A 25,031-nucleotide genomic window follows, 5' to 3' on the forward strand; every position below is an offset into this window, starting at 1 on the left:
CCGATAATTAGAAAGGCCTGATCGATGACGTCTTCTTCCATTCTTCCGTGTTGCGTTCCCCTTTACCGCAGATTACAAAGGTGGCACGTCAAAGTTACGAGACGATCGCGTAAATACACAATGCATAGGAAGTCGTAGTCAAAGTCGGTTGTTCCCTTCAAAGGGAACAAGCGCACGCCTCGCCGGCGTAGAAAATTCAACGCGTGTCCCGAATAAGAGGCGAGATATTAATCGCGCAACGAACAGGATATTCGAATCAATGTTATCGCGGCGAGAGGAGAAACGCGTCAACGTATCTCTCGACTCTGTCCCCGGTTAACTTTATCACGAGGCAAAGCGTTATCAGTCACGCGAATTCGCTCGCGTTTCATTAATCCATCCTTCCTCGACAGATGAATTTTATCCGTCTGGATTTCAGGAAGAAAGAAATTTATTATTAACTTGGTTCGAAATTTCGAAATCTCGACTAATTTTTCGAAATGCAGGGTTTTTTGTGATTTGAAACTAATTTTTTTAAATTCTTTAATTTTTTCTTTTTTTTTTTTTTAGAAATTTGCCTTTGGATTCCTAAGAAAAAAAAAAAAAGGGGACGAGATACTCGAAACTTCGAAATTTCAAAATCCTTCGAAACGCTGGGGAAATTTTGAAATTCGATTTTTTTGCTAATTTCGAAATTCAGTGAAATGTTTTTTCAATAAATTAGAGTTTAGAAAAAAAGAAGGGGGAAGAAAGGGATGAGATATTCGAAATTTCGAAACTTTTAAATTCTTTAAAACTCAGGAAATTTCTAATCCAAATTTTTTTAAAGATTTTTATTTAAAGATTATTTATTTAAAGATTTTTTATTTAAAGAAACTCTCAAATACGGTAAATAATAATTAGTATAAATAAATGAGTTTTTCACTTAGACTTTGGACATATTCAGGGTACATTTAAGAGTAAAACTCGGGAGAATTGCTTTCGAAAGTTATTTCTCATTAATGGGAAACTCAGAATGAAAGTTTGCAATCTCTTAACTCCATATTTTGCAAAACAAAAACAATTGAAAAAATTTTATTCCGAAATATAGCCTTACGATACTTTACGACAAAACAAAATTTTAATAAAATAACTATATATTATTATATATAAACCTAAATTTGAACAATTTCACAAATCAAAATTTCTCAATCTCCTTAAACGAAATAATAAAAAAGAGAGAAAAAAATATTTCACGTTTCAAAAATTTCGATTCGACTTTTTGCGAAATCAGATTTCACAATGAATCTTTTTCTAAAAAAAAAAAAAAAAAAAGTGGTCCAATAGAAAGTTCGTATCGAAGAACCGGGAACCGGGAACAATGAACGCACAGATTTCCTTCGAATCACAGATAAAATGTACGCAAAGGAACAGCGGGGGTAGACCGCATTGCAGCACTTCCCTTGGAAACTCGATCTGCGGTTACATCCAGTTTCTCCGGACGCGTGGAATGGTTTATTGTTAAGTCAACAGCGGTGATTGGCTGGGAACACGAAACTTAAATTGGGTTAAATTTTAGACGAGGGGACAATGCATCGAAGTATAAAATGGCCGCGACCGAGAGGTATATAAATCGTCTCCCGATCATGCAACCGTGAAAATCTCTTAAATCTCGGGAATCGAGAAGAGGAGAATTCCGTATCCGTTTGTATTTCCGCGCGGATTTCTTTCGTTTAACGAGGCGACGCGTTTCCTTTCGTTTCACCAGTGTTCGTGTTCCCTGGAACGTTCCAGGTGGAAAAAAAATACCGAGATCTGAATTACAAAGCGTGACGCGCACATACACCACAGGGAGGGAAATTAATATTCATACTAGTGTTTAATTACACGTGTATCTGACCGAGTATAGATAGTCAGATGTTCCAGGTCGAAAAGTAAATCCACTGTGAATTTCGTCACCGGCGCACAACCGGCATGTAATAACCTGTCATGTCGTTCGAATTAACCGCAATTCGTGCCTCTGAGTACAGCGCCCTCTCTGCACTAGACGCCAGGACACGACGAGGACTTTAAATTACGGCATCGAGTAAATTGACGCACGGACACCGGCTCACCGGGATCTTGGAACGGTATTTATATAGTTTTCTGGGGATTGAACCTCTCTAGGGACGATTTTGCACGAACAGAGTAATAATTATTACGGTGGCGTTTTTAAAAAAGTAAGTAAATTGCTTTAAATGTGGTGATAAATTTAATTTTAAAGGTATATTATATTTGGGGAATTACGAGTCTTGTTCAATGTAAAATTATTAATTTGTGAGAGAAAATTTTGTAACTTATTATAAATTGATTAGATTGATAATATTGTTAGTTGTAAATTGTTGGACGAGAATTGTTTCAATGTTTCTTGTTATCAATAGGAATAATGAAACTTAACCTAAGTCACTTAACCTTTTTTACGGTATGAGGTTATCTCTCGTGAGAAATTATATTTCTTTAGAACTTTCGAATGTTATGATATATCGTGTAATTAATTGAAATCGAAACTAAAAAAAAATAAAATCAGATTTATTTAAGTTTCATAATATTTCTCGAAATATAGACGAATCATTAAACTCTGTGTTAAAAATTTTCATTTTATTCTATTTTATATCATAAATTATACCAAGTAGTCAATTTTCAGTTTATTTTTGCACAAATTGCATTGCTAAATCGACAATACGAAAATGTTATACACGAACTATACAAGTAATTGTTACACACGAAATTTCTAGGGAAACCGACACAATAAACGACCTGTCAACGTGACACTCGACAAACCCATGAACGTAGCCAACTTAATCGGTCGGTAATCTCAGCTGAACGGACCATTTCTGGAAATTCAATTTACGAATCTGCTCCCTTGGCTTTGTCGCGACTATCGTCCGATTCGTCAACCCTTTCAAACTTTCTGGCAACCGTTCTTTAAAAAAAAAAATAAATAAATAAATAAAATAGAACAAAAGTACCTTAAATACACGACCAACCTGTTTTCACTAGAAAACTTTTCGACCATCGAGAGATCTATTCAGAATATACGTTCATTTATATATACTTCTATCTCTAACTTAAACTTTCTATCTATTATTTTTATTTTTTTTATTTCTAATTTTTTACTTTTTTCTATCTCTTATTTTGACGGTGTAATAAAATGAAAAATAAAATCTATAGAATAGGCAATTTTTTCACCAGATTTTTTTTTCACAATTTTTCATAAAAATTCAAAATAGGCGTCAATTCAAATTTTTCGTCAGGATTCTTAAAACTATCGACAATCTATCAACATAGGAATTATATAGTTTTAACAATCGATAAATTTTAATAATCGTACGATTGAACCACGGTAACTCGGATATCGAAGTTAAAAAGGGGAGGGAGGTAAAATCCTCGAGTTATAGAGGTTTCGTCTTGTCGAAGTAAGTTCGAGTAAGAGGGATTTAACGAACGAAACTTAGACGTAGAGAGATTGGGTATAAGGACTTAAGTATTTTTGTAGAACTATGTTTGACAGTTTGCACTCTCAAAATATACGTATGGTTCCTTCGATTTCCTTCTGAAAACCGCAGTAAATAGAGATCGAAAATTGTGTAGAGGATTCATGCTCGTAAATACCGGTTCTAAAAAAAAAATACAGCATATATCTCGTCTTTAACCCACCTTTAATTGAACTTTACAGTGGAAAGCTGTACATGACCTCTCGTTTACAAGATTTTATACGCGCATAGTTAGTTCTGGATATTTTTGGTTTCTTGCAGTAGATAAATTTTTTTTAACTAAAACATACAAATTATTAATGAATAATTATAAAAATTTTAATATAAAATTAATAAATGTTGCGATATAAAAATGTTGGATGCATCGTTGATATAATTGAAATTTTTTCCAATTTATATTTTTCTATTTTTTCGTATCGAAGTTATATAAAATTTATTTCGAATTTAGACTAAGACACATTTGAGATTTTCTCTATTTGGAATTATTTTTAAAAATTGAGAATAATTTCTCGACAGTTTCATTCTCAAATGTATTTTTATAGAACATTTCGTTCCATATATTTATTTCGTTATTATAAATATCTAGCATATTTTTTTACTATGTTTTTTATTATTCAAACAAATTTATAATAACTTCCAACATTTTATATCAAGAATAATATTTCTACATCTCGATTAAAATCTATTTGTCAATTCACAATTTTAAATATAATCTCCACATTTACGTCAATATTATCCATTACCAGTGTTCCCAATTTACGGTATGTATTCGAAACGGAAAATAAGCAGGGTGGGTGGTTTCGCATCCATATTCATATAATAAGTTTAATTGAATTTTATCAGAGACAATGGGGCTTTTCCTGGGGCTGCATTTGCAAGGAACATTACGCGGCTTTACGGGTCAACCAGTCAAGATTAGCATAACTGTTATCGCCACAGTTATCTCCTCTTCTCGGACGGCGTTCATTCAGGTCGTAAGTTTCGTTTAAACGCGACGTATTTTCACAACGCTTACATTTTATGTCACGTGTATCATACGTGTAATTCGTAAATATCGATTTATCGCACTAATTCTAATGATCCAATGGTTCGACCCAGTCATCTTACCTAATTTAACTTAGTTAACTAGTTTGATATTTGCTAATTAAAACGTGTGTATTTGAACCTGTTAAATAACGAAAATTAAAAATTTTGAACCTTCGAGTCATTTTTGATTCGAGATATTACTTCAAACACGTTACAAAGTCTGGCAGAAAAGATGAAAGTATTCAAACGTATATACATTTACGCGAGATCGTAAAATTGATCGAACCGTTAAGATTCACAATCGAAATATGTAAGATGAAATATTTTAAGACTGTTCAGAATTAATTCAATCAATTCAGAATTAGACTTTCGGAATTATTATATTATGGATATATAAAATTATAAATATTAAAATGTTAATTGATATAATTCAAAGGATACTTGTCTTCGAATATATAAATTTTAAATGTGTAATCGATTTTACGATTTCACTATATCGCTTCCATCGACTATGAATTTCACAAATCAATCAGTGTCAGTCACGCATTTTAAAAATACGAAATACGAAATATTTGCTACTTAATTGACATTAATTAAATTTAAAATATTAGAAATTTTTGAATTACGTATCAAATCAATTTCAGAAAATGAAACTTTCACTGATTGACTTCTGAACCTTTCTATATCGCTTCCACCTGTAGCACGAACGATATACATGCTTATCTGTAAAGCCTGAACCGAAGCGTCTAATTCGCACGTTATACAAATATATATATTACACATTAAACAATAAAACATCCGTTTTGCAAACTCGACATTCCGGCATTTTAGATAAAAAAATATTTCCCTCTTCGATATTTTTGAATTTTTCCACGAAATGATGGTCAATGACCCGCACATTGAAAACAAATCAATCGATATACGAATATCACAATGAATCGAAACAAATAATAATTTTCTTATACACATCGATTGTAAACAAACATTTGCAGAATTCCAAGTTCCGCCATTTTTATGCACACGCCACCTGTCATACATTACTTATACCAAAATATTTCGCGATAGAACAAATCGAAAGAAGGATCAGCTTTTATTCAATCCATCGTACAATAGTGACTGCGAAAAAGTAGACGATCGCCGAATAATTCTAATGGTTCGAATGAAAAAAAAATCCAATAGGTGCAATCGAGTTCCCCTCGATTCGAGTGGCATGGTAATTAGTTGCTCTGTCGGTAATCGCGCGACAGCGCGCGTAATAATTCATTAGAACGACGTCTACGTGTTCAAAAGGGTGGGGGAAAGGAGAGGGGGGAAGCGTGACAAGTAATTATCCATACACTTCATTTTGAATGGGTCGGGTTAAATCGGGCAAAGCCCCGGACAGTCGATAAGAGGGTAAACTAGATACTACATGCTTCGAGGAGGCCCTCCACTGATTATCTCGACTCATTCGTATAGCACTGCCGCGCAACAGTTTACGACACGGTGAAAAGAGAGAACGAAGGAGAACACGCTCGGTTTAATCAGACACCGCTAATTACGCCCGGTTCTCGATTTCGACGAGGGTTAACTCGCGATGGAATCTCGCTTATTCACTTCGTGCAAAGACAGGCATGTTGCATGCTAAACGATTTTCAAAGAGAGGATTTTTTTTTTTTTAAAATCGAGAGATTCGCGTTTGTTAGATTTTTTCGCGTAGGGGGCTTGTGAGTAATTGGGTCAAGTCGTAAGGATTTTTTGGAAAAAAATTAAATAGCGTAAGAGATGAAAGTATTTTTATAATTATATAGAATCGGGAAGAATGAATAATCGGAAAATTTTATTTTACGAACGGAAATAAGTGAAAGATATAATTCTTTGATAATTATGTAGAAAAAAACTTCGATCACCGATTTCAATGATTTTTAAATATTATGGAAAATGAGATTATGCTATATCGACATGTTATTTTATTTCAAAAAAAATTTTCGTTTTTGTTAATATTTTATCCTTTATTAACGTATATAAAAATCATCGAAATCAATGAAGTATATCCTTTTTTATATAATTATTTCTTTATTCGAAAAATATATAGCATTTAATTTATAAATGATTTCAAAATATCATATCGCTTTCATCGTATTTATCATCTTAATTTTTTCTTACGAAAACACAGACGAAACACAGACGACAATGAGTCAAGACGGAGATAAAATTAAAAAGAATTGAACTGGGATGTTCGATTGAAACTGGAGGGATAATTGATTCCAGGTGAGGCCGAACGATTACTACAAGAGTATCGACAAAACCAAGAGCTAGTACAAAATATCGGGGCCCATTACTATCAGATCATCTATCCAGTACAGTTACGGCATCACGAGAAAATGGGGATATCCACAAGAGAAGTGAGCGTATCCAAGGTAATTAAACTTTTCCTCCGAACGATCGAAAGTCTATCGAAAATTGATATATTTTATGATGTCGAAACTTTGTTACTTTCTCACGATCGAAAGCCTATCGAATATTTTTTTTTATCGAGAATCGATAAACTTTACAACATCGAAACTTTGCCACTTTTTGACGATTCGAAGATTTTGTTATGAACTTTGTTACTTTTTGACAATCGAAAGCCTATCGAATTTTCTTTATAGAATCGATATATCGATCGATATATTTTGTAATAGAGAAACTTTGCAACGATTGAAAGCTTATCGAATTTTGTTTTTATCGAGAATCGATAAAATTTATAACATTGAAATTTTGACAAATTCATCACCTTTGACAAACCTTATTCTTTATAGAATCGATATATCGATCGATATATTTTGTAATAGAGAAACTTTGCAACGATTGAAACGATTGAAAGCCTATCGAATTTTTTTTTATCGAGAATCGATAAAATTTATAACATTGAAATTCTATCACCTTTTGACAAACCATATCGAACATTCTTTATAGAATCGATATCGATCGATATATTTTTATAACGAAATTTTGTAACGATCCGAAACCATCCGAAAAACCGAATTTTTTTTTATAGATATTTTATAAATAGAGATTGATATATTTTATTTGAAACTTTTTGAAGGCCTATCGAATTCTTTTATAGAATCGATATCGATCGATAGTCTCTTTTCGACGAAGACCTGTCGAACTTTTTTATCGAGAATCGATATCGATCGATATTTCATTATTTTATTATAACATCGAAACTTTGTCACTTTTCAGTTTCCTCAAAGAGGATACGGAGAGGGTGGATATCAGAATGTTAAAGGCAGAATGAGAGTAAGTGTACGGAAGTTCGTAAGAAAGCGATTAACAAGGCAAGTTTTCGATACGTTTAACGAGACAAGTTTTCTTTGATTTTCAGACGGGGAGACATTTTCATCGGACGTCCCTCTTGATCAAGGCCTTTAATCATAAATTTCGCCTAGATTTAGAATTAAATACGTAAGTGTGTATACACCTTCAGTCTTCCAATCGAATTTCATCAACGAAACGAGACAAATAAATAGTACAAAGAGTATCGTTGCGCGTGTTGCAGGCAACTTTTAGCTCCGAATCTTGTGCAAAAAGACTTTTTAACCGTCGGTGCGGAACAAACTTCTAAACAGGTGACATAAACTTTTCTACACTCTATTTCCTTAAATTCACTATATTATAATGGAATATTTGAATAATGGATATCGCGTGCGTGTATTTTTTTCTTTGAAAATTTTTCCATTGCATCGATTGAATAAACAAAACTGACTGAATTTCCCGATTGAATGATTTACAGGAGATAGAGCACTGTTACTATCACGGTACCGTGAGGGATTATCCAGGAGCTAGCGCTGCTTTTCACACGTGTAACGGTGTCAGCGGTGTCATTCATTTAGGCAACGAGACATTTGTCATTCATCCATTTTACGGCGGCGATTTGTCGGTCAGTTTAATTATTTAAAGATTATCTATCGATACTTTGTAACCGTATTCTTTCAATAATCCCGTAATTTTTCTTTGAAAAGTAATTTAAAAACTAATCTCAAATTGATCCGTCCATTGAAACTATTTTCGCTATTTTATCGGGTCGAAACGAAATAACCGTTGAAACAACGTTAACGATAAAACGATACTAAAAAAAAACGATTTAAAAATCAAAAAGTTAATATTCTAACCTCAAAACGTTTCATTCTTTGAGACCAGAATTGAGCATTAACCTTAAATTCAAACTAGTTAAAAATTTCGAATAAAGTTACTTTAAGTTATTTCAAATACAATTACTTATTAAAATGCTTGAATAACATTTACTCCACTGTTCGCATAAGCTCGACCATTCACCATTTATCTCCGATTATTCGATGCCTCGAGTAATAAATTATTCGAGCAACTTATCGAAGTAACTTTATTCTTGACTTCAACCGTTAAAATTTTCCCCATCTCTGAAACTCTGAATCGTGCCGAAATAAAATAGAATAAAATTGCCAAAATTAAAATTAAAAAAAAAAGATGAACTTGAAGGAGTATGTAAGTAGGGTTTGACCAAATTTGCTTCATAGAGGGATGTGGACAGAGAGGGTGTTTGACCGGGTCCAGCCGGTGTTTCAGGGACGGCAAACATGGCCGGCCATTCGATCCAGTTTCGTTAGCGGGGCAGACGAAGCGAGAGAGGATCGAGTTAAGCCGCTATCAACCCGGCTCGACTCGTAAACGGGTAATCGGTTGGCCCCTCTAAATTCCGTCTCTGCGTTGTTCCGCGCAGATGTTTCTACGTTTATCTAATGCCGATCCGAGGAAAATGGATTCGAAAGTTTTCCGCGAAATCGATCAGCCACGGGCAAATTTCCAACGAATTTCCAACAGTTTTCCATTAAGCTCCTGCTTCGGATTTCGAACGACGAGAAATAGATAGGCCGAGTCGGTTGATGGTTAAATAGACGTGATCGTCTTAATCGTTCTCTTTTTTCGTACGTAGTTAAATTGTTTTGTGCGAGGAATTTAATTCGTTTGTGACTCGTGATCCGATTGAGATAAATACAAAGATTGATATGCAAAAATGTTAAATCGAAGCTTAATTAATTGTTTATGGATAATAATTTGCTTATAATTTAGTAATTAAGTCTGGACCAATTTTTGAATAATTTTGAAAAGTCTTATATCAAAAAGAATTTTGATCGTTTCACAAACAATAGAGACGGTCCATTCTGTAAATTAAAAATTCTGACGTAAAAAAAAAAAAAAGGAATAGCTATCCAAAAAAAATGAATTGCTTCGTTTATACGAAAATTTCGCAAGGTAGAGAATGAAACGACAGGGACAACCTATATATGCTCGTCCGACACGAGTAAGGAAGAGGGATCTTATATGCACGAGTTGTGCCTTCATTATTATTCATGAAGGGATCTCGAAGTAACAACGTGGCGAAAAAAAAAAAGCAAAAATACAATTTCTCGTTGTGCGCGTTTCGCGAGAAAATCAGGATGCGCGAACATCACCTCCTAAAAAATTCAATTGTCGGGTGAATTTCGTGAACTCTCTCTGTCTCTCTCAACTTTTACGCGGTTGCCTCCATCGATGAATAATACTCGAAAGCGAATCAAGAAAGAGGATCCAGATCGGATGGACGGATTCGGGACGCGGCAAGGTTCGGTGGATTCTTTCAAATGGCGCTACGTAACAATTAACCGAGAAAAAGTTGGACGAAGCCGATAGTAGGTCATGATCCTCGCGCAGATGCGGGAACAAAAAGCCCGCGGCCCTACTGGTTATAAGCCATAATCGAATAGAGGAACGGGCGTTAAAAGGCGGGCGGCGGGCTGCTCGGAGAATGTTAACTATATGCAGACCTCTCTTTTAGCAGAAACATCCTCACGTTATATTTGAAGCTCGAACAAAGGCTAACAAAGGCTGCGCTAACTCGGGAAATCTTGAGTGGCGTGTAAAGAACCGCCGGCAGAAGCATGTTCTGGGGCTATCGGAGACCACTTCCGATCGATACAAGAGAGACGTCCGTGAAACAACCAAATACATCGAAACTGCCATCATTATCGATAAGGCTATGGTATTGAAACTTTATACTATTTCTTCTTTGTGTTTTATGTCTTAAGGATTGTGCGCGATGGTCACGTGATTGAGAAACTAGAACTTCGGGACTGATCGGAAAAATTCGGTCATGATCGGGCGGGATCCCGAATCTATTGGATTCCAATCGACTCGGCAATGATCGGGCATGATCGGCTAAAAAAAATTTAACGATTCGAACCGATTTATATTGGAGCTTTCAAGATGAGTATCACGATCTTATCCGAATTTTTCCGATTTATTCCGAGTAAGTAATTTTAAAATATCGAACACTTGTAATATTTCCACTATTTGTAGTACTTTATTCGATTACTTTTGATGGTTATTGGACGGCAAAGTGCGCGAAACGTGTCCTCAAAAGCAATGAGAGTTAAGAGAGTGCCAATTACGGTTGTAATCGTTAAAGGAAAGCGCGACGACGTCATTGAAGCAAGTTTCGAAGAACTGGTTCTAAATTCACTTCATCCTTCCCGACGTGCTCGCGTAATTCAACAATAATAGTTATCGAATATCGGAAACGTAAAACGAATCGATACTATTGACTTTAACGATATCAATTGTCGTAAATAAAAACGTAAAATCGATATTAGATAGATATCTTACTATCCTTTACAAACCTCACAAAAATATTTTCTTTTCCTGATTTTTTAGTTCGAGAAGAGGAACGGTAGCACCAGAGCGGAGGTTGTTCACGATGCCATCCAAGTCGCTAATATCGCGGATATGGTGAGTGTAATAGGTTAGAAATCAAGATGAAACGAAAATTATCTTTTATAATTTTCAACGTATATTTTTCCGATGTTTCAATGAAAAATTTAGAAAATAGTAAAGGAGTTTTGATTTTTTTCGTTCAATCTTTACTTTTATAACAATAATAATCGCGAATAAAGAATTTCAATTAATTTCAATTTTCTTTTTCACAGTATTTCCGCACGTTAAATACTAGAGTCTCCGTCATATACATCGAAACCTGGCAGGGCATAAACCAGGCGGAAATCGCGACGGGCATGGATATCGATCTCGCTTTGCTCAATTTAAACGATTACATGATGCGAACGATGTTCCGTGTTCCTCGTGATACCACTCAATTACTCACGTAAGTATTCATCGAATGAATTTCATTTAATCTATTCTGAGACTGACTCGAGATTGAAATTCGAATCGTACACAGGGGTGAAACGTTCGCCGGTGGAGAATCAGGGGTTGCCATACCTTCGACTATCTGCAAACAAAAATCCGTAGGAATCAGCGTCGATTTGAATACATACGAGCCTCATCTTTTAGCCGGTACTATGGCTCACATGATCGGCCACAATATAGGAATGAGCCACGACGATGGAAGTTAGTTTCTACTCTTACAAATATAGTTTCTTTAATAAATTAACGTTCTGACGAATAAGTCTGAAATTCAGTAGTACCTGAATTCGGTAAAATATTTGAAGAACCTAGAAAACATTCTATCTGTAACCATTCTTATATATAAATGTTTAGACATTTATGCAAAATTTGAATGTACAAAATTTTACAAAATGATATGTAATAACACACAAAATGTCTCAATTTTCATTATAATGCTTAAACGAAACGAATCTTTATTTAAGTTCCATTTCTTTAAAGATTTGATTTCGCATAAACATTTGCAATTTATTCATAAGAATTTATTTATTTATCTGATTCTTTCAACCTATTTGTCAGAACGATTAATTCGTGAATAAAAAATTCATCCATTCCAATCATAGTTTAAGACAAGTTTTTCATTAAAATGTAATTTTCTCCAGGGAGCGAATGTATCTGCCGCGAATGGCACGGATGCATCATGGCTCAATCGATCGTTGGATTGGAGAACGTACAGCCGTACACGTTTTCCGAATGTAGTAAAACAGATTACATAGAGGTGTTAAGAAGCGGAAACGGCTTTTGTCTTTTAAATAAACCAAACGAGGTAAAAGGATTGAACAAATAAATCTACGGTTTGAAACGAAACGAGCCCATCGAACCCAATTTTACGAGCGCACGATAACAAATCACGAGGGTGCTTGAAAGTTTCAAATAAGTATTTCCTATCGATTTCTAATCTTAAATGTAAAGTTTTTTTTATCTTCGACTCGTTTCATTTCAAGCCAGCTTTTAAATCTATTCCATGACGAGATTTGTTGGATTTATTTCGAATTTCTGTCCTCTGTACACGATGTCAATATATTTGAAGAACAATTTTTGATTGTAGAGGCCAAAACAAATATAAAAATTCTTAATTAAGACTTCTTTATTGAATTATAAGCAATTGAAGTTTGTATTAGATGAAGCGAGGATAAAGTTGTAAGCTTCAATTACTCATCGACATTTTTATATAACAATTGTTAATAATTAGCCAAGAGATTTCACAAATCTCACAAGAAATTATACAAAAGAGCCTCTCATCAATAAGAGCCTTTAAAACTTTTTTCACGCGATAATATTTGTATAATACTTATCATATATAGAAACTCAATCTTTGGATCAATAATCTATCAATCTATCAATCATATAGCAAATATTGTCATGTAAAGAAAACCTTAAACATTTTCACATTACTCAATTTTTATTGCCCATAATTTTTCACTTTACTATTCCATTTCTTTTTTTAACTATATTTTTTATGGACCACGCGTGATCGATGGACGTAAATTCATCTTCGATCAGAATCTCGACGAAATGAAACGAAAAGCCTGTTGAAGTTGAAAATTGTCTCAAGGAAACGCAAAGCTCATTTTTCATCGTACGTTTCAGGTCGAAGTAAGGAGATCTTGCGGAAACAGGGTAATCGACGAGGGAGAGCAATGTGATTGCGGATCGATCGAGGAGTGTCACGAGTACGACCCCTGCTGCGATCCGATCACCTGCAGACTCACCTCCGAAGCGCAATGCGCGACCGGCCCTTGCTGCAGCGATTGTAAGGTAAAACATTTCTCCTGCATTCCACTTCCTCCCACCCCTCTCTTCTCCTCGCCTCTCCTCACTCACTCCGCAATTCTCCAATTTCTATCGCGGATCAACATCTTGGATACGTTCCACGTCAAACATTCCGCCTCCATCCTCTCCCCCTCTCTGCCTAAAGATGTACGTGCCCGATAGCCACGAGTACAATAAACGCGTCGATAAATGGAAGCGGACAGAAGGTGTGTAGAGGCTCGAGGAGGGTAAATAGATAGGGAGATCAAGATCTCTTTCTCTCTTCTCTACACTACGGAATCACTGCTTTGGACTGCTCGAACCTCGGCTGAGATCTAATCTCGAGCGATTTTGAAAATGCAGCTGCTCGCGCGTGGCGTCGTGTGCCGGGAATCGACCAACGAATGCGATCTTCCGGAAGTGTGCACAGGCGAGACCGGCCAATGCCCGACGGACGTCTACAAGAAGAACGGAAATCCTTGCTCCAACAACGATGGATATTGTTATAACGGTGTCTGCCCGGCGTTGAATCTTCAATGCGAGCAGATATGGGGATACGGTGGCGTTGCCGCGGACCAACAGTGCTTCGAGCAATTCAATTCCAAGGGATCGCTGAGCGGACACTGTGGCACTGACTCCTCCGGTCATTACATCAAATGCGAGCTAGAGTAAGATAGAGTAATGATATATGCGTTTTTAATTTGATTTTTGATGTATCGTGGATGAACAGTTTTGGCATGGTTGTAATTTTACTTTTTTTTTCTTTTTTCATGTTTGGAAGAGGTAGATATTCACGTTTTCTGATCCCAAGAGTTTGGTAAACAAAAGACGTTGGAATGTAAGGAATGGCTTGGAAAGGATAGATTCACGTTTACTGATTCTAATACTTGGAAATCAAAAGATTCGTGTTTCCTGCCCCCTAAGAATTGTTAAACAAAAGACGTTGGAACGTAAGCACGTTGTGAAGAAAATTCGTATCTTCTTTTTTCAATGGTTGACAAGATCGAAAGATGTAGATTCGTGTAGATTCTGCCTCCAAGAATTGTTAAACAAAAGACGTTGGAACGTAAGCACGTTGTGAGGAAAATTCGTATCTTCTTTTTTCAATGGTTGACAAAATCGAAAGATGTAGATTCGTGTAGATTCTGCCTCCAAGAATTGTTAAACAAAGGACGTTGGAACATAAGCATCTTGTGAGGAAGATTCATGATTTCCAACGCTTGGAAATCGAAAGATTCGCGTTTTTTGTCCCCCAAAAGTTGCCAAACAAAAGACGTGAATCGATTCGCGTCTTCCGCAGCTTGGAAATCAAAAGACGTAGATTCTTTCGTTCCCAACAGTTAAGAAACAAAAAAAACCTAGATTCTTTCATCTCCAATGCTTGGAAATCAAAAGACGTAGATTCTTTCGTCTTCTGTCCCCAACGATTGAGAAACAAAAAATCTAGATTCGCGTCCTTTGTCCCCAACGCTTGGAAATCGAAATATATAGATCCACGTCTTTCATCTCCAACGCTTGGAAATTGAAACAGGAAGATTTACGTCTTTTATCCCCAACGGTTGAAAATCAAAAGACGTGGGGATACAAGACATGGATTCAAGTTTTTTGTCCCCAACGCTTGGAAATCAAAAAACGTAGATTCATATCTTTCCATCTTTTGAAAATCGAAAAACGTCGATTCGCATCTTTCATTCACGATATGTTAATTTTCAATAATTTTCATAAAATCAAATTTTTCAACAACGAAACTAAAAACAAATTATCCTATTTTTAATTTTCGTTCTATCTTCGCTCGAAAAATCATTCCTTAAATTTTAGATAATAAAAAAAACGTGTAACACGTAATACAACATAAAAATTAATCCTAAGAAAAATTATAAAGCATTTGTATAATTTCCCTAGGAACGTTCGTTGCGGATCGTTACAGTGTCAACAAGGTAGAAAACTGCCAACGATAACGGGAATAGATCATTCTAGAACTATAATCTCGATAAAAGGCGAGGAATACGAATGCAAGTAAGCGCTTTATATTTTTTTTTATTTCTTTTTTCCTTATCCTTCAAATATTCTAAATAACATTTACATTTTTCATAAAGATCCACGACTGGAAAGGTGGAAGGATCCGAAATGCCAGGCATGGGATTGGTTCGCGATGGAACATCCTGCGGAGACAACTTGGTAAGGCCGAACTTCGTATTAAACTTAAACTTGTTAATACGGTATTCTATTCTATGGTAATCATCCTTGTTATTAATCCGATTATGCAAAATCACGGAATAGAAAGGAAACAAAGCTGTTTGCTTTCGATCTACATGTTAACTCTGTCAAAACGAGAACGAGTAGGATGGAAGAAAGCTTGTAAATTATTGCACGTGACACGTGGCTTAACTCTTGTTTGTTTCAGATTTGCGTGAACCAAACGTGCATGAGCCTTTATCCGCTCATAGGCAACGAACGGTGTCCTAGCAATCACAACAATCACGAGTGTTCGGGAAATGGAGTAAGTAAGACTTTAAGAAAACTTTATTATATTAAAAAGCATAAAAATAAATTTAAAATGAAACGAAATAAATATATTTGCTCTCGCAAAGGTGTGCACGAATTTGAACAATTGCTATTGCAACCTTGGATGGAGTGGACCAGATTGCTCCATAGAGCAGGATATCCCGACTCATCCACCGATAACGTCTAGCACCGAAGCGGCCGGTAAAAATGGTACAGATACTAAATTAGTGAAAAAAGAGACCCCCTACGGTAAGTTGCGATTATGTAAATAATCGTTAGAAATCGATCGATTTTATTAAGGAAATTTACATGCGGAATGAGAAATTGAAGCGAGATTGTTAGCTGGAATTTTAGCTTCAATTTCTTATTAACTCTAGTTTATAACCTATTTAAGAAGGAATAAAGAAACATCATAGAATAAGAATAAACGAATAAGCAAGTGATTACTGGATACGGTGAATATTTGAGATCGACAAACTTTTTCTCCTTGTCCAAAAAAGGACGATAGATTAGAATTCTAGAAGATATCCAAAAATTCTACCGTATCTAATGATCCAAAAAAAAAAAAAAAAAAAGAGATCTTTCACATTTTTCGATCGTCTGTATGTGCGTTTAATTCACGATAAGACGAAGACTCGTCCCTTATCCCGTTTAGCCGCCATTGATTATTTGGGGCCATACCATCAGCTGTGCACATAAAAATTCGACACGTATACATGTATATGCGTACATATACAGAATACGGGGTAGATAAGCTTACTCGATTACACTTATCCACTTTTGATTATCTACTGAAACTCCTCTCTCTCTCTCTCTCGAGGAAGAGAGAGGGAGAAGAATGATCGCACGTTGCAGGTAAAATTGCTCAACCAACGATTTTAACCACGTTTCTCACATGGCGATTTTTAGCAAGACCCCTTATCGATGAGCCTTCATTGGATATTGTTCGAGATTATTTTTCCTTCAGTGAAATGGATTACGAATTGTGTATACACTCCAATTGAATCGAATTCAAGGAAAATTGTGTATTATTACACATGATAGATATTGTAATCCAGCTCACTTGCGATGCATAATTTTTGATCTCCTTTCTTCGACTAAGTTTGTGCAGATTGGTATTATTAGAATTATTTGTAATGAAAAATCGATTATTTTATTTGTTGTCCTAAAATATAAAGAAGATCAATGAAAAGTTAGACATTGGAAGGAAAAAGGAATATTAAGTGTTTTGTCTTGTGAGTTTGAGCTATGATTCCCTTCCTATTATAATTTATAGAAATTAAGATAAAGACGATTAGTCAAACATATACAAGAATTAACGAAATGTTTAGCAATTATTGAGTATCATTTTGATGTACAATTAAAAATCTATGGAGAAAAAAAATTCCAATCTGCATAACCTTGGCCTCAGTTGCGTTTCAGGAACGATGTTGGAATAATTTTTCGTAGGGTTACGTGTCCATAGAAGCAAATCTCTTCTCAGGAATGATCGCAGATCCTCCTCACAACGTTTATATAATTTTCATGAGAGAATAAATTGTGCGTAGCGTTGCCTTAGAAAAGCTAGATAAAATGGAAGAGGATCTCCATTTTACCGAGATCCAACATCCACCGATCTGGCACACTGGTAGATTACAAAATGTAATGGTCATTTCAGAAACAACTAACAACACTCTTAGCACCGGGACGATGGTATTAATCCTGGTGGGTGTGGTCAAAGGAGTCTTCATTTGTTTTGCACTAATGGCTGTTTGCTACAGGTACAGTAGCAAAAAAATAAAATTCTTGAGTGGGTTCGACCAACGCCTGTCATTGTCAAGTAATTCGTGGCTAGCTGGATGATGAGGCATCGCACGCGGCCATCAAATTGCTCTCATAATATTGACTCATCTTAGCCTTACTTAATCGATGTGTTTTACTCGTATATGTATATACATATATAAATAATATACATATTATATATATTTATATATATATATATATATTATCGTACTGTTTCTCTTCGATGGTGTGCTCTGAATGTGCTCGTGCTCGCATAGCGCGTTTGAATGATCACGATGAGATCGTGACTATGCTGCACGAGCGAGGGATCTCACATTTCCACTCGATGATCTCGCATACCAAGGGACGAAAGATGAAGATATATACTGTACACTGCCTATATCGTTGAAGGAAAGAAGATGAGATATAATTAATTTTCGTCCCTTAGAGTGCGATATCTCATACACGATCCACTACAACGCCAATGTGCCAGCTGCTTGTATGCCCTATAAAAGCATGAAAGGCTGATTAGCGAAGAAACGAACGTCGTCCCCTACGGATCGTCGGTCTCTGATCGAAAGAATCGTTGTGTTGAAGAATAAACATAACCTTTAATATACCTATAACGGATCGATTTGATCGCGTCGAATTCCCCGATTCGTGTCTTCGTCGATGTCAATCTGAGAAAAGTAGTTGGCAAAGGGTCTTTCGACTCGCTAAACACGACGAGAATATCTAACCTCTCTCTCTCTAACGTCGATAATCGAAGACTCGATCGAAGCGAAGAAAGAGAATAGGGAAAATTGGTTGTCACATAGAATGAAAAAAATAATTCACACCCATCGTATCGAGGAATATATATATATGTATACGATATATTTTTGGCGTGATGAGTCGAAAGTATCCGGATATCGCGTCGATACGATCAATGGTGTGTACTTGTATAACAAACTACGTCTATATGTATTATGTATATGTGCTGATTCTGGCTTCTTTGTTTCTTATCTGTTTCTGTCTGTCACTGCCATCTCTGTCTGTCTGCATGCTGTGGGACGCTCGGATACCAAAATATACCATCCGTATATACTCGCATCTACGTGAACAATGGTATACTCGTTTTTGATTATCTTGATTCTTGATTTTTGTTGTTATTATTATTATTATTATTATCATTATTGTTATTATTATTATCATTGGATCTCTCGTATCCCGACGTACCTCTTTGACACGTGACGGTCTCAAAAAACTGCAATAATTAACGATGTAACTAACCAACGTTTGATCGTCACAGAGAACTACCACGGCTCTAACACTGTATTTTTAGTTGGTGTGCTCATGTCGGTGGTAGGGGGTGTTTTCATAGTATTTGCTCTGATGGCTCTCTGCTACAGGTCAGTCGTAGTACATAAAAACTACTCCCTCTGTCTCAGGTTAGTGTGCAGAAACATACACGTAGAAAATTCTTTTGTATGCGTATATATATATGTATATATATGCACATATATATGTATGTGTTTTTTATTATTTTTTTTTTACGATCTACATACGTCGTACATATATATTTACATGTATATCTTTTAGAGTCCGTACTATTACTGTCTATTTCTCTTTTACGCTTATATATTGTTCTTTTCGTATTTTCTCTACTTTTTTTTTCTTTTTTTTTTTAAATAATTTTTCTATTGTTTCTCTCTCTCTCTCTTTCTATTTCTCTTTCTCTTTCTGTGTATCTCTTTGTCCTATCGATAAAGCGCTCTCTGCATTATCCGCGCAGCAATAAGTCGCAATATCTCTAGCTTATGCGACCGCGCGAAAATTCAAACTCGTCGCAACGAACAGATATCGCGTTTCAAACGTTTCTCCACGCGATTGTCTCTAAATACGCTCATTCGAAAATGTATGTATGCACTGATCGTTGCCACGATTACGCTGTATAAGCTGCTTAAGCGATTGTCGCTGCGAACCATCATCAGGTTCATTTGAATCGCTTTCGCAAAAATTGGCTCACTCGACGTGTATTACTCGTCTGCAAATGATTCAAAGCTTTTTGTGTATCGTAACCGTTAACTGATATCGATTAATTAGAACGGTCCAATATTTTTTTATTTTCTTTTTTTAACGAGAAACAATAAAAAAAAAAAAAAGAAAAATTAACTTTGCCAAAGAAAAATTTCCGATCTGAACCGTGTTGGTATCGGTTAAAGGTTGCACCCGCGTTACAGCAGGGTGATCGCGTTTAATAATCCCGTTGATGAGAATGATTTGACAATTTTCAACTATCTATTCAATTCCAACTAAATCTAAAAAAAAAAAAAAAAAACATATTCTCTTCACCCCCATGGAACGCACGCGCGTCAAGCTTCACGATTCTTCAAGGCACTTTTTTGCCCGTCTCTACGTCTTTGTCGTTTGATTTTGAGTATTTGAGTTGATGGGTACTGCAGCGGAGGACGATCTCACACGAGTGGCTCTAAGACCAGCTGCGGGTGTACCATTCGACTGGTTATCTATCTTTTGTTCTTACGCATGCGATCACCGCTCCCTCTGTAAAAAAACCTTCCTTCCCCCCCTCTCTCTCCCGTAGACGCGCTCGCTTCGCTAGCCAACCACCATTTCATTATAATGATTCAGACGTAAAAAATGTCCGGATTAAACGTATATCTTTCTATTCAAAAAATCGAACAATATATATGTGTGTGTGATATGTGCCATATTTTTCTCAGAATTTTAATTAATAATTATCGACAACTAAAAATTAAATTACACAAATTGACATTTTTTTTTTCTGTCATTCTATTCAACTGATTAATTCTTCAATTTTTCACGAACGAAAATTAACGAATACATTCATATATATATATATACGTTTAAGCCCGACGTATGTAATTACTATAGAGTATCTCTTATGGAGCACGCAATATTTCACACGATTATTATTAAACCTTTTCGAAGGGAGTCGACTTGCAAAATTCCTTTTCGTTCAAAATTTCGAGATCAATTTTGAGAAAGTTTATTATACACAGTTAGCCGAGGACGAGCGAAAGGAAAGAAAGACGAGCGAAACATGGAGATTCGCTCGAACGTGTCCCTCCCTCCCTCGCTCCCTCGTAGATATATATTATTTATTTAGCATGCGCTTTCCTTGATCGTTCTTTTCTGTCGGTCTTTCACCGTGACCGCGGCCCCCCCGCATCCTCGTAATCGGCGAATTTCTCGCAGAAGGAAGAGCACCGTCCAGAAGTACGACCAGCCGTACGTGAAGAAACCACCGCAGAGGGGTTACAGCGGCGTATCCGGGAACCATCACCCGGGACACGCCGTACTGGACAACGTGAACAACAAGATCCTCACTTTCAGCAGTATGCCTAATTGCAGGTACGACCGATCGTTTCGTTCCTCCCTCCTCCTGCCCTCCAAGTAAACAACAGATCAGGCTAGACACTGTTATATTTTTTTTTTTTTTCGAGAAAACAATTCCTCCCCTCCCCACCTATTAACCACCTCGGTTAATTAGACACGCAGATTAGATACGATTCATCGCGATATTAGATTTTTTTCGATCTGATCTATATATATATAGCGATTTTTCGATCTTTCGAACGAAAAAAAGAAAAAAAGAAAAATTGTGCATCAAATCTCTGGAGCGCAAGCTGCAAACCTGTTTCTTGGTTCCTCTTAATTAAAGAAAGGAGATCAATTTTTTCGAACGTTGTGAACTTTCGAAATTGGAAAAAAGTGAAAAAAAATTGAAATTATTGTTTATCCTCAAGGGATCATCAATTGTATAAAAAATTGTAATGAAAGTGGTTTTTTTTTTCTTTCTCTTTTTAAGAATATATTTTTTTTAGGGGAAACGAGAAACGAGGTTCTTGAAATGATCCTTAAGCTGACACTTGAGTTGAAAGTTTATGGAAAATTATATGAGGATTATTACGTGTTGAAAGAAATACGCTTTTTTGAAAGATAATCTAGGGAAGACCCCTGCAATTAGTGTTGAAAAAAAAAAAAGAAAAAAAAAGAAAAAAGGATCCATCAACGATCGCCAAAGACACATCTCGCTTCTATATACTTTATACATTGGTTTTCCATTCGATGTTTGCGTCACACGAATTCATGTCACACGGCATTCATTCGACATAAACAAGATTATTCATTTATTCGACGGAATTTCAGCCCGCGTTGCTTTTTATTATACGTGGAAAAAATTTTTCAAAATCAAATTCACCGACGACCACGACGACGATGACGACTGCTTGGGGTGAAACGAAATATTTAAGAATTGTAAAATCTTGGAATATCGATTTTTTTGTATCTGAAAAAAAAAAATAATAATAATAATCGTACAATTTCGAATCTTTTCGTTTCATCCTGGCTCACCGAATTTATAACGGTAACGATATGCGTAATTCTCGTGACGAGCCATCTTCCCTCGTCGTTCGATCTTTTTCTTGAAAAAAAAAAAAAAATTCCTCCAATATTATAGCTCGAAGAAAATTTTAAAAATTATTGATAAGGAAAGAAATACTCGAGCGATTCTTTTCATCATTCTCGTATCTTCTATGTATTTTTGCTATCTGTGCACTGTGTCGTATTATTCGAGAGAAAAAGAGGAAGACGACTCGTCGACGAGATAAGAGAATCTGAGAATACCGACACCGTCCACTGCGCGTTTGCTAGACACCTTTAACCTTCAACCAGTGACGTGAAAGGATTAAGGATAGATACCGAATATTCTTTTCTCAATTCTATCTTATATTGTTTAATTCAATAGTAAAGAATTAATAAAAAAGAAGATAGTCAAGAATTAGTTTATCATTTTTGAAGAATTCGCGGGAACAAAATCTGCATCGAATTGTAATTTTATTTTCTACTGATATTGACGAACATTAAAGTGAGAGAAATAAAATTACGTAATAAAAAGATAATTAAATAAATGGGATAGATTTTTCAAATATCGAAAATATTAATCGCTCACGTCATCGGTTGAAAGGTTAACCCTTTGTGGTCGTGGATAATTTTTGAGAAATCAATAGTTATATCTTTCTTCCTTCTCTTAAACTTACGCTTATAATTCGTGAAATACTATATCCAACAATACGCGTGATCCGATCCTATTTTTATCTACTATTAGAGCTTCTCTTCTTGTACACGTATTAATGGAAACGAGGAATACGCTCGTTCGGCCAGGCAAAATTTCATCGCGTGGAATCCGACCACAAGGGGTTAAACTCGTGGTGAAATACCCGCGGCATGCCTATATTAGTATATTTCTAGCCGCGGCGAGACCCAGCGCGTGGTGTTTCGACCCCCGAATAACGTCGCCACCGCAGACGGGCCAAGAGTCAAGTAAGTCTCATGTGTCTCGCCGTTATGTCACCATTATAGTTGATCGATGATCTCAAGACTCGAACACAACAATAGTTCCAAGCGGGGCAGGCCAGCCAATCTTCGAAAAAATCGATTCGAAAAATCTTGGATGGGGAACGCGTCTCAATTTTTCGAATACTTTAAAATATAATTTTAAACTAAGCACTCGCGATATCGATCGAAAAATCTATTGGCTATGTGATGTATAAGAAGCAAGAAGTACGTTGTAAAGTTGTGATTATTAAAATATTGCGTGTATTGCATCATTGGAAAATGATAAACTTGCCAAATCACGTGAAATTGTTACCTCATTGAGATCTCCTAGCGATGTAACTCGTCTGCATCGAATTCGATTCGAGAATCGTTAAGAAGAAATTAATCGAGACGTTTGTAAATTTGGAAAAGCTGTCCTGCCTTGTTTTCACACTTTGTCGAAGCGGTCAGAGATGCTCTCCGCTCGTGGAATGAGTCACGAATGTTGTCGTATCAGCATGGAAGAAAGATTATCACTTACGGGCGTTTCGCTTATTTGGATATCTTGTTCTTCCGTGCAGCGATAAATTTACACACATTACACACATATGTACACATGCGTGCAAATATACACTGTGATAAGACACATTTTTACCTACGTAAAGTCAATTTGTGAACATTGTGTAACTGCACTGATTTTTAGGAATGCAGCAGTAGCGATACATTTTGTACAATTGTTATAAAAGCAAACACAAAGAGACGATGAAGGAATAATCCTTTCGTTTGTCGCTAAATATTTTTTCGTTCTCCCTTCTTCTGTGGATTTTCAGTTGAAAAAAATGAAAATGTTCAAGATAATATTGCATAACGGCACGATGCATTTGGCCCAAATTTTTTTTTACAACAGAGTGGACATCTTTCGATTTCATTCAAACGACATTTCTAATAGATTCGGAACGGATCGGAAAAATTCGGATGAGATCGGGAAAAATCTCGATATATATTCATATACCTTCTATAGATTTCGGATCACTTCGGCAATAATCGTTCGTAATCGGCTAAACACCTTATTAATTGGATTTCGGGCTCTCGAGCCGATCATACCCGATTAATGCCGAACTAATCCGAAATCAACTCGTGCTTATATCTCAAATATTTTGCGAAAATCGAGATTTCACCCGATTTCTTCTGAATTATTCCGATCTATTCCGAAGTTCAAATATTTCTGAATCACAAAATAATCTCGCACAATTTTACAATCCCATATATACGTTCACCCATCCATTCAACATAGGAATTATCAGACTAATTCATTTTCTGCAAGTTAAGTTTTATATTTTTCAGATTCTTGTTTATACTTGCAAAAATCTAATCGAAAGTCGAACGTGATTATTAATTTTCACGCGCGTACATCGCACATACGCCCACACGCTGCAACACGCTTCTGATTTCAGCAAATCTGATTCATCGTACTCTATCATTTCGACACGCACGCTATAGTCCAAGTAGAAGAAATTAAATTGCATGCATAAAATATTTTACACGCCACATCTTCTCACCTTGGCACTGCATGTTTTTCCTTTCGAATGCGCCGCACCAATCATCGGATCTCATGATTAGAACGAATACGTATTATATCACTTTATAAACGATATAATGAAGGATTTATCAAGCATGCCTCGTATGCTACTTACAGCACACGCATCCGTAGAAAAACCCCGATTGCAGCTGTTTAATTGTTTCGAAAAAAAAGAAAAAAAAAAAAAAAGAAAAGAAAAGAGAAATACTATCATATATTTTGCAAGCAAAGGATCAAACATAAAATTCCAATATATCGTTGTTCACTTGCTAATTATATATACTCAACGATCGAGCATGTTTGGATTCGATGAATCACCATGAAATTATTACATCGCGATCTTTAAAGCGCACGAATTCATG

The 25,031-nt window shown here is 35.8% G+C and overlaps 1 protein-coding gene across 17 annotated transcripts in view; it reads left to right on the forward strand.

The window, feature by feature from the left end:
- Positions 1-25,031, forward strand: part of LOC122717253 (disintegrin and metalloproteinase domain-containing protein 11) — an 80,246-nt gene that overhangs the window by 47,915 nt on the left and 7,300 nt on the right. For 8 of the 17 annotated variants that reach the window (XR_006347176.1, XM_043941130.1, XM_043941129.1 and 5 more), the window contains exons 4-21: positions 6,768-6,916; positions 7,725-7,781; positions 7,867-7,946; positions 8,041-8,110; positions 8,275-8,421; positions 10,333-10,536; positions 11,208-11,282; positions 11,480-11,652; positions 11,728-11,897; positions 12,335-12,498; positions 13,323-13,490; positions 13,848-14,152; positions 15,387-15,500; positions 15,581-15,662; positions 15,889-15,984; positions 16,076-16,238; positions 19,042-19,180; positions 20,970-21,125. Coding sequence is in view for 16 of the 17 variants with exons in the window: in XM_043941130.1 (XP_043797065.1) it covers positions 6,768-6,916; positions 7,725-7,781; positions 7,867-7,946; positions 8,041-8,110; positions 8,275-8,421; positions 10,333-10,536; positions 11,208-11,282; positions 11,480-11,652; positions 11,728-11,897; positions 12,335-12,498; positions 13,323-13,490; positions 13,848-14,152; positions 15,387-15,500; positions 15,581-15,662; positions 15,889-15,984; positions 16,076-16,238; positions 19,042-19,180; positions 20,970-21,125 (2,512 nt within the window). In the remaining variant the exon portion in view is untranslated. Of the gene's footprint in view, positions 1-4,334; positions 4,466-6,767; positions 6,917-7,724; positions 7,782-7,866; positions 7,947-8,040; positions 8,111-8,274; positions 8,422-10,332; positions 10,537-11,207; positions 11,283-11,479; positions 11,653-11,727; positions 11,898-12,334; positions 12,499-13,322; positions 13,491-13,847; positions 14,153-15,386; positions 15,501-15,580; positions 15,663-15,888; positions 15,985-16,075; positions 16,239-17,646; positions 17,750-19,041; positions 19,181-20,969; positions 21,126-25,031 lie in introns of all 17 variants that reach the window. The other 9 variants (XM_043941142.1, XM_043941135.1, XM_043941132.1 and 6 more) reach the window with 9 other exon arrangements.

This window comes from Apis laboriosa, unplaced genomic scaffold (genome assembly GCF_014066325.1).
Source record: "Apis laboriosa isolate Shangri-la unplaced genomic scaffold, ASM1406632v1 scaffold4_cov146, whole genome shotgun sequence".
In the NCBI taxonomy this organism is placed as follows: domain Eukaryota; kingdom Metazoa; phylum Arthropoda; class Insecta; order Hymenoptera; family Apidae; genus Apis; species Apis laboriosa.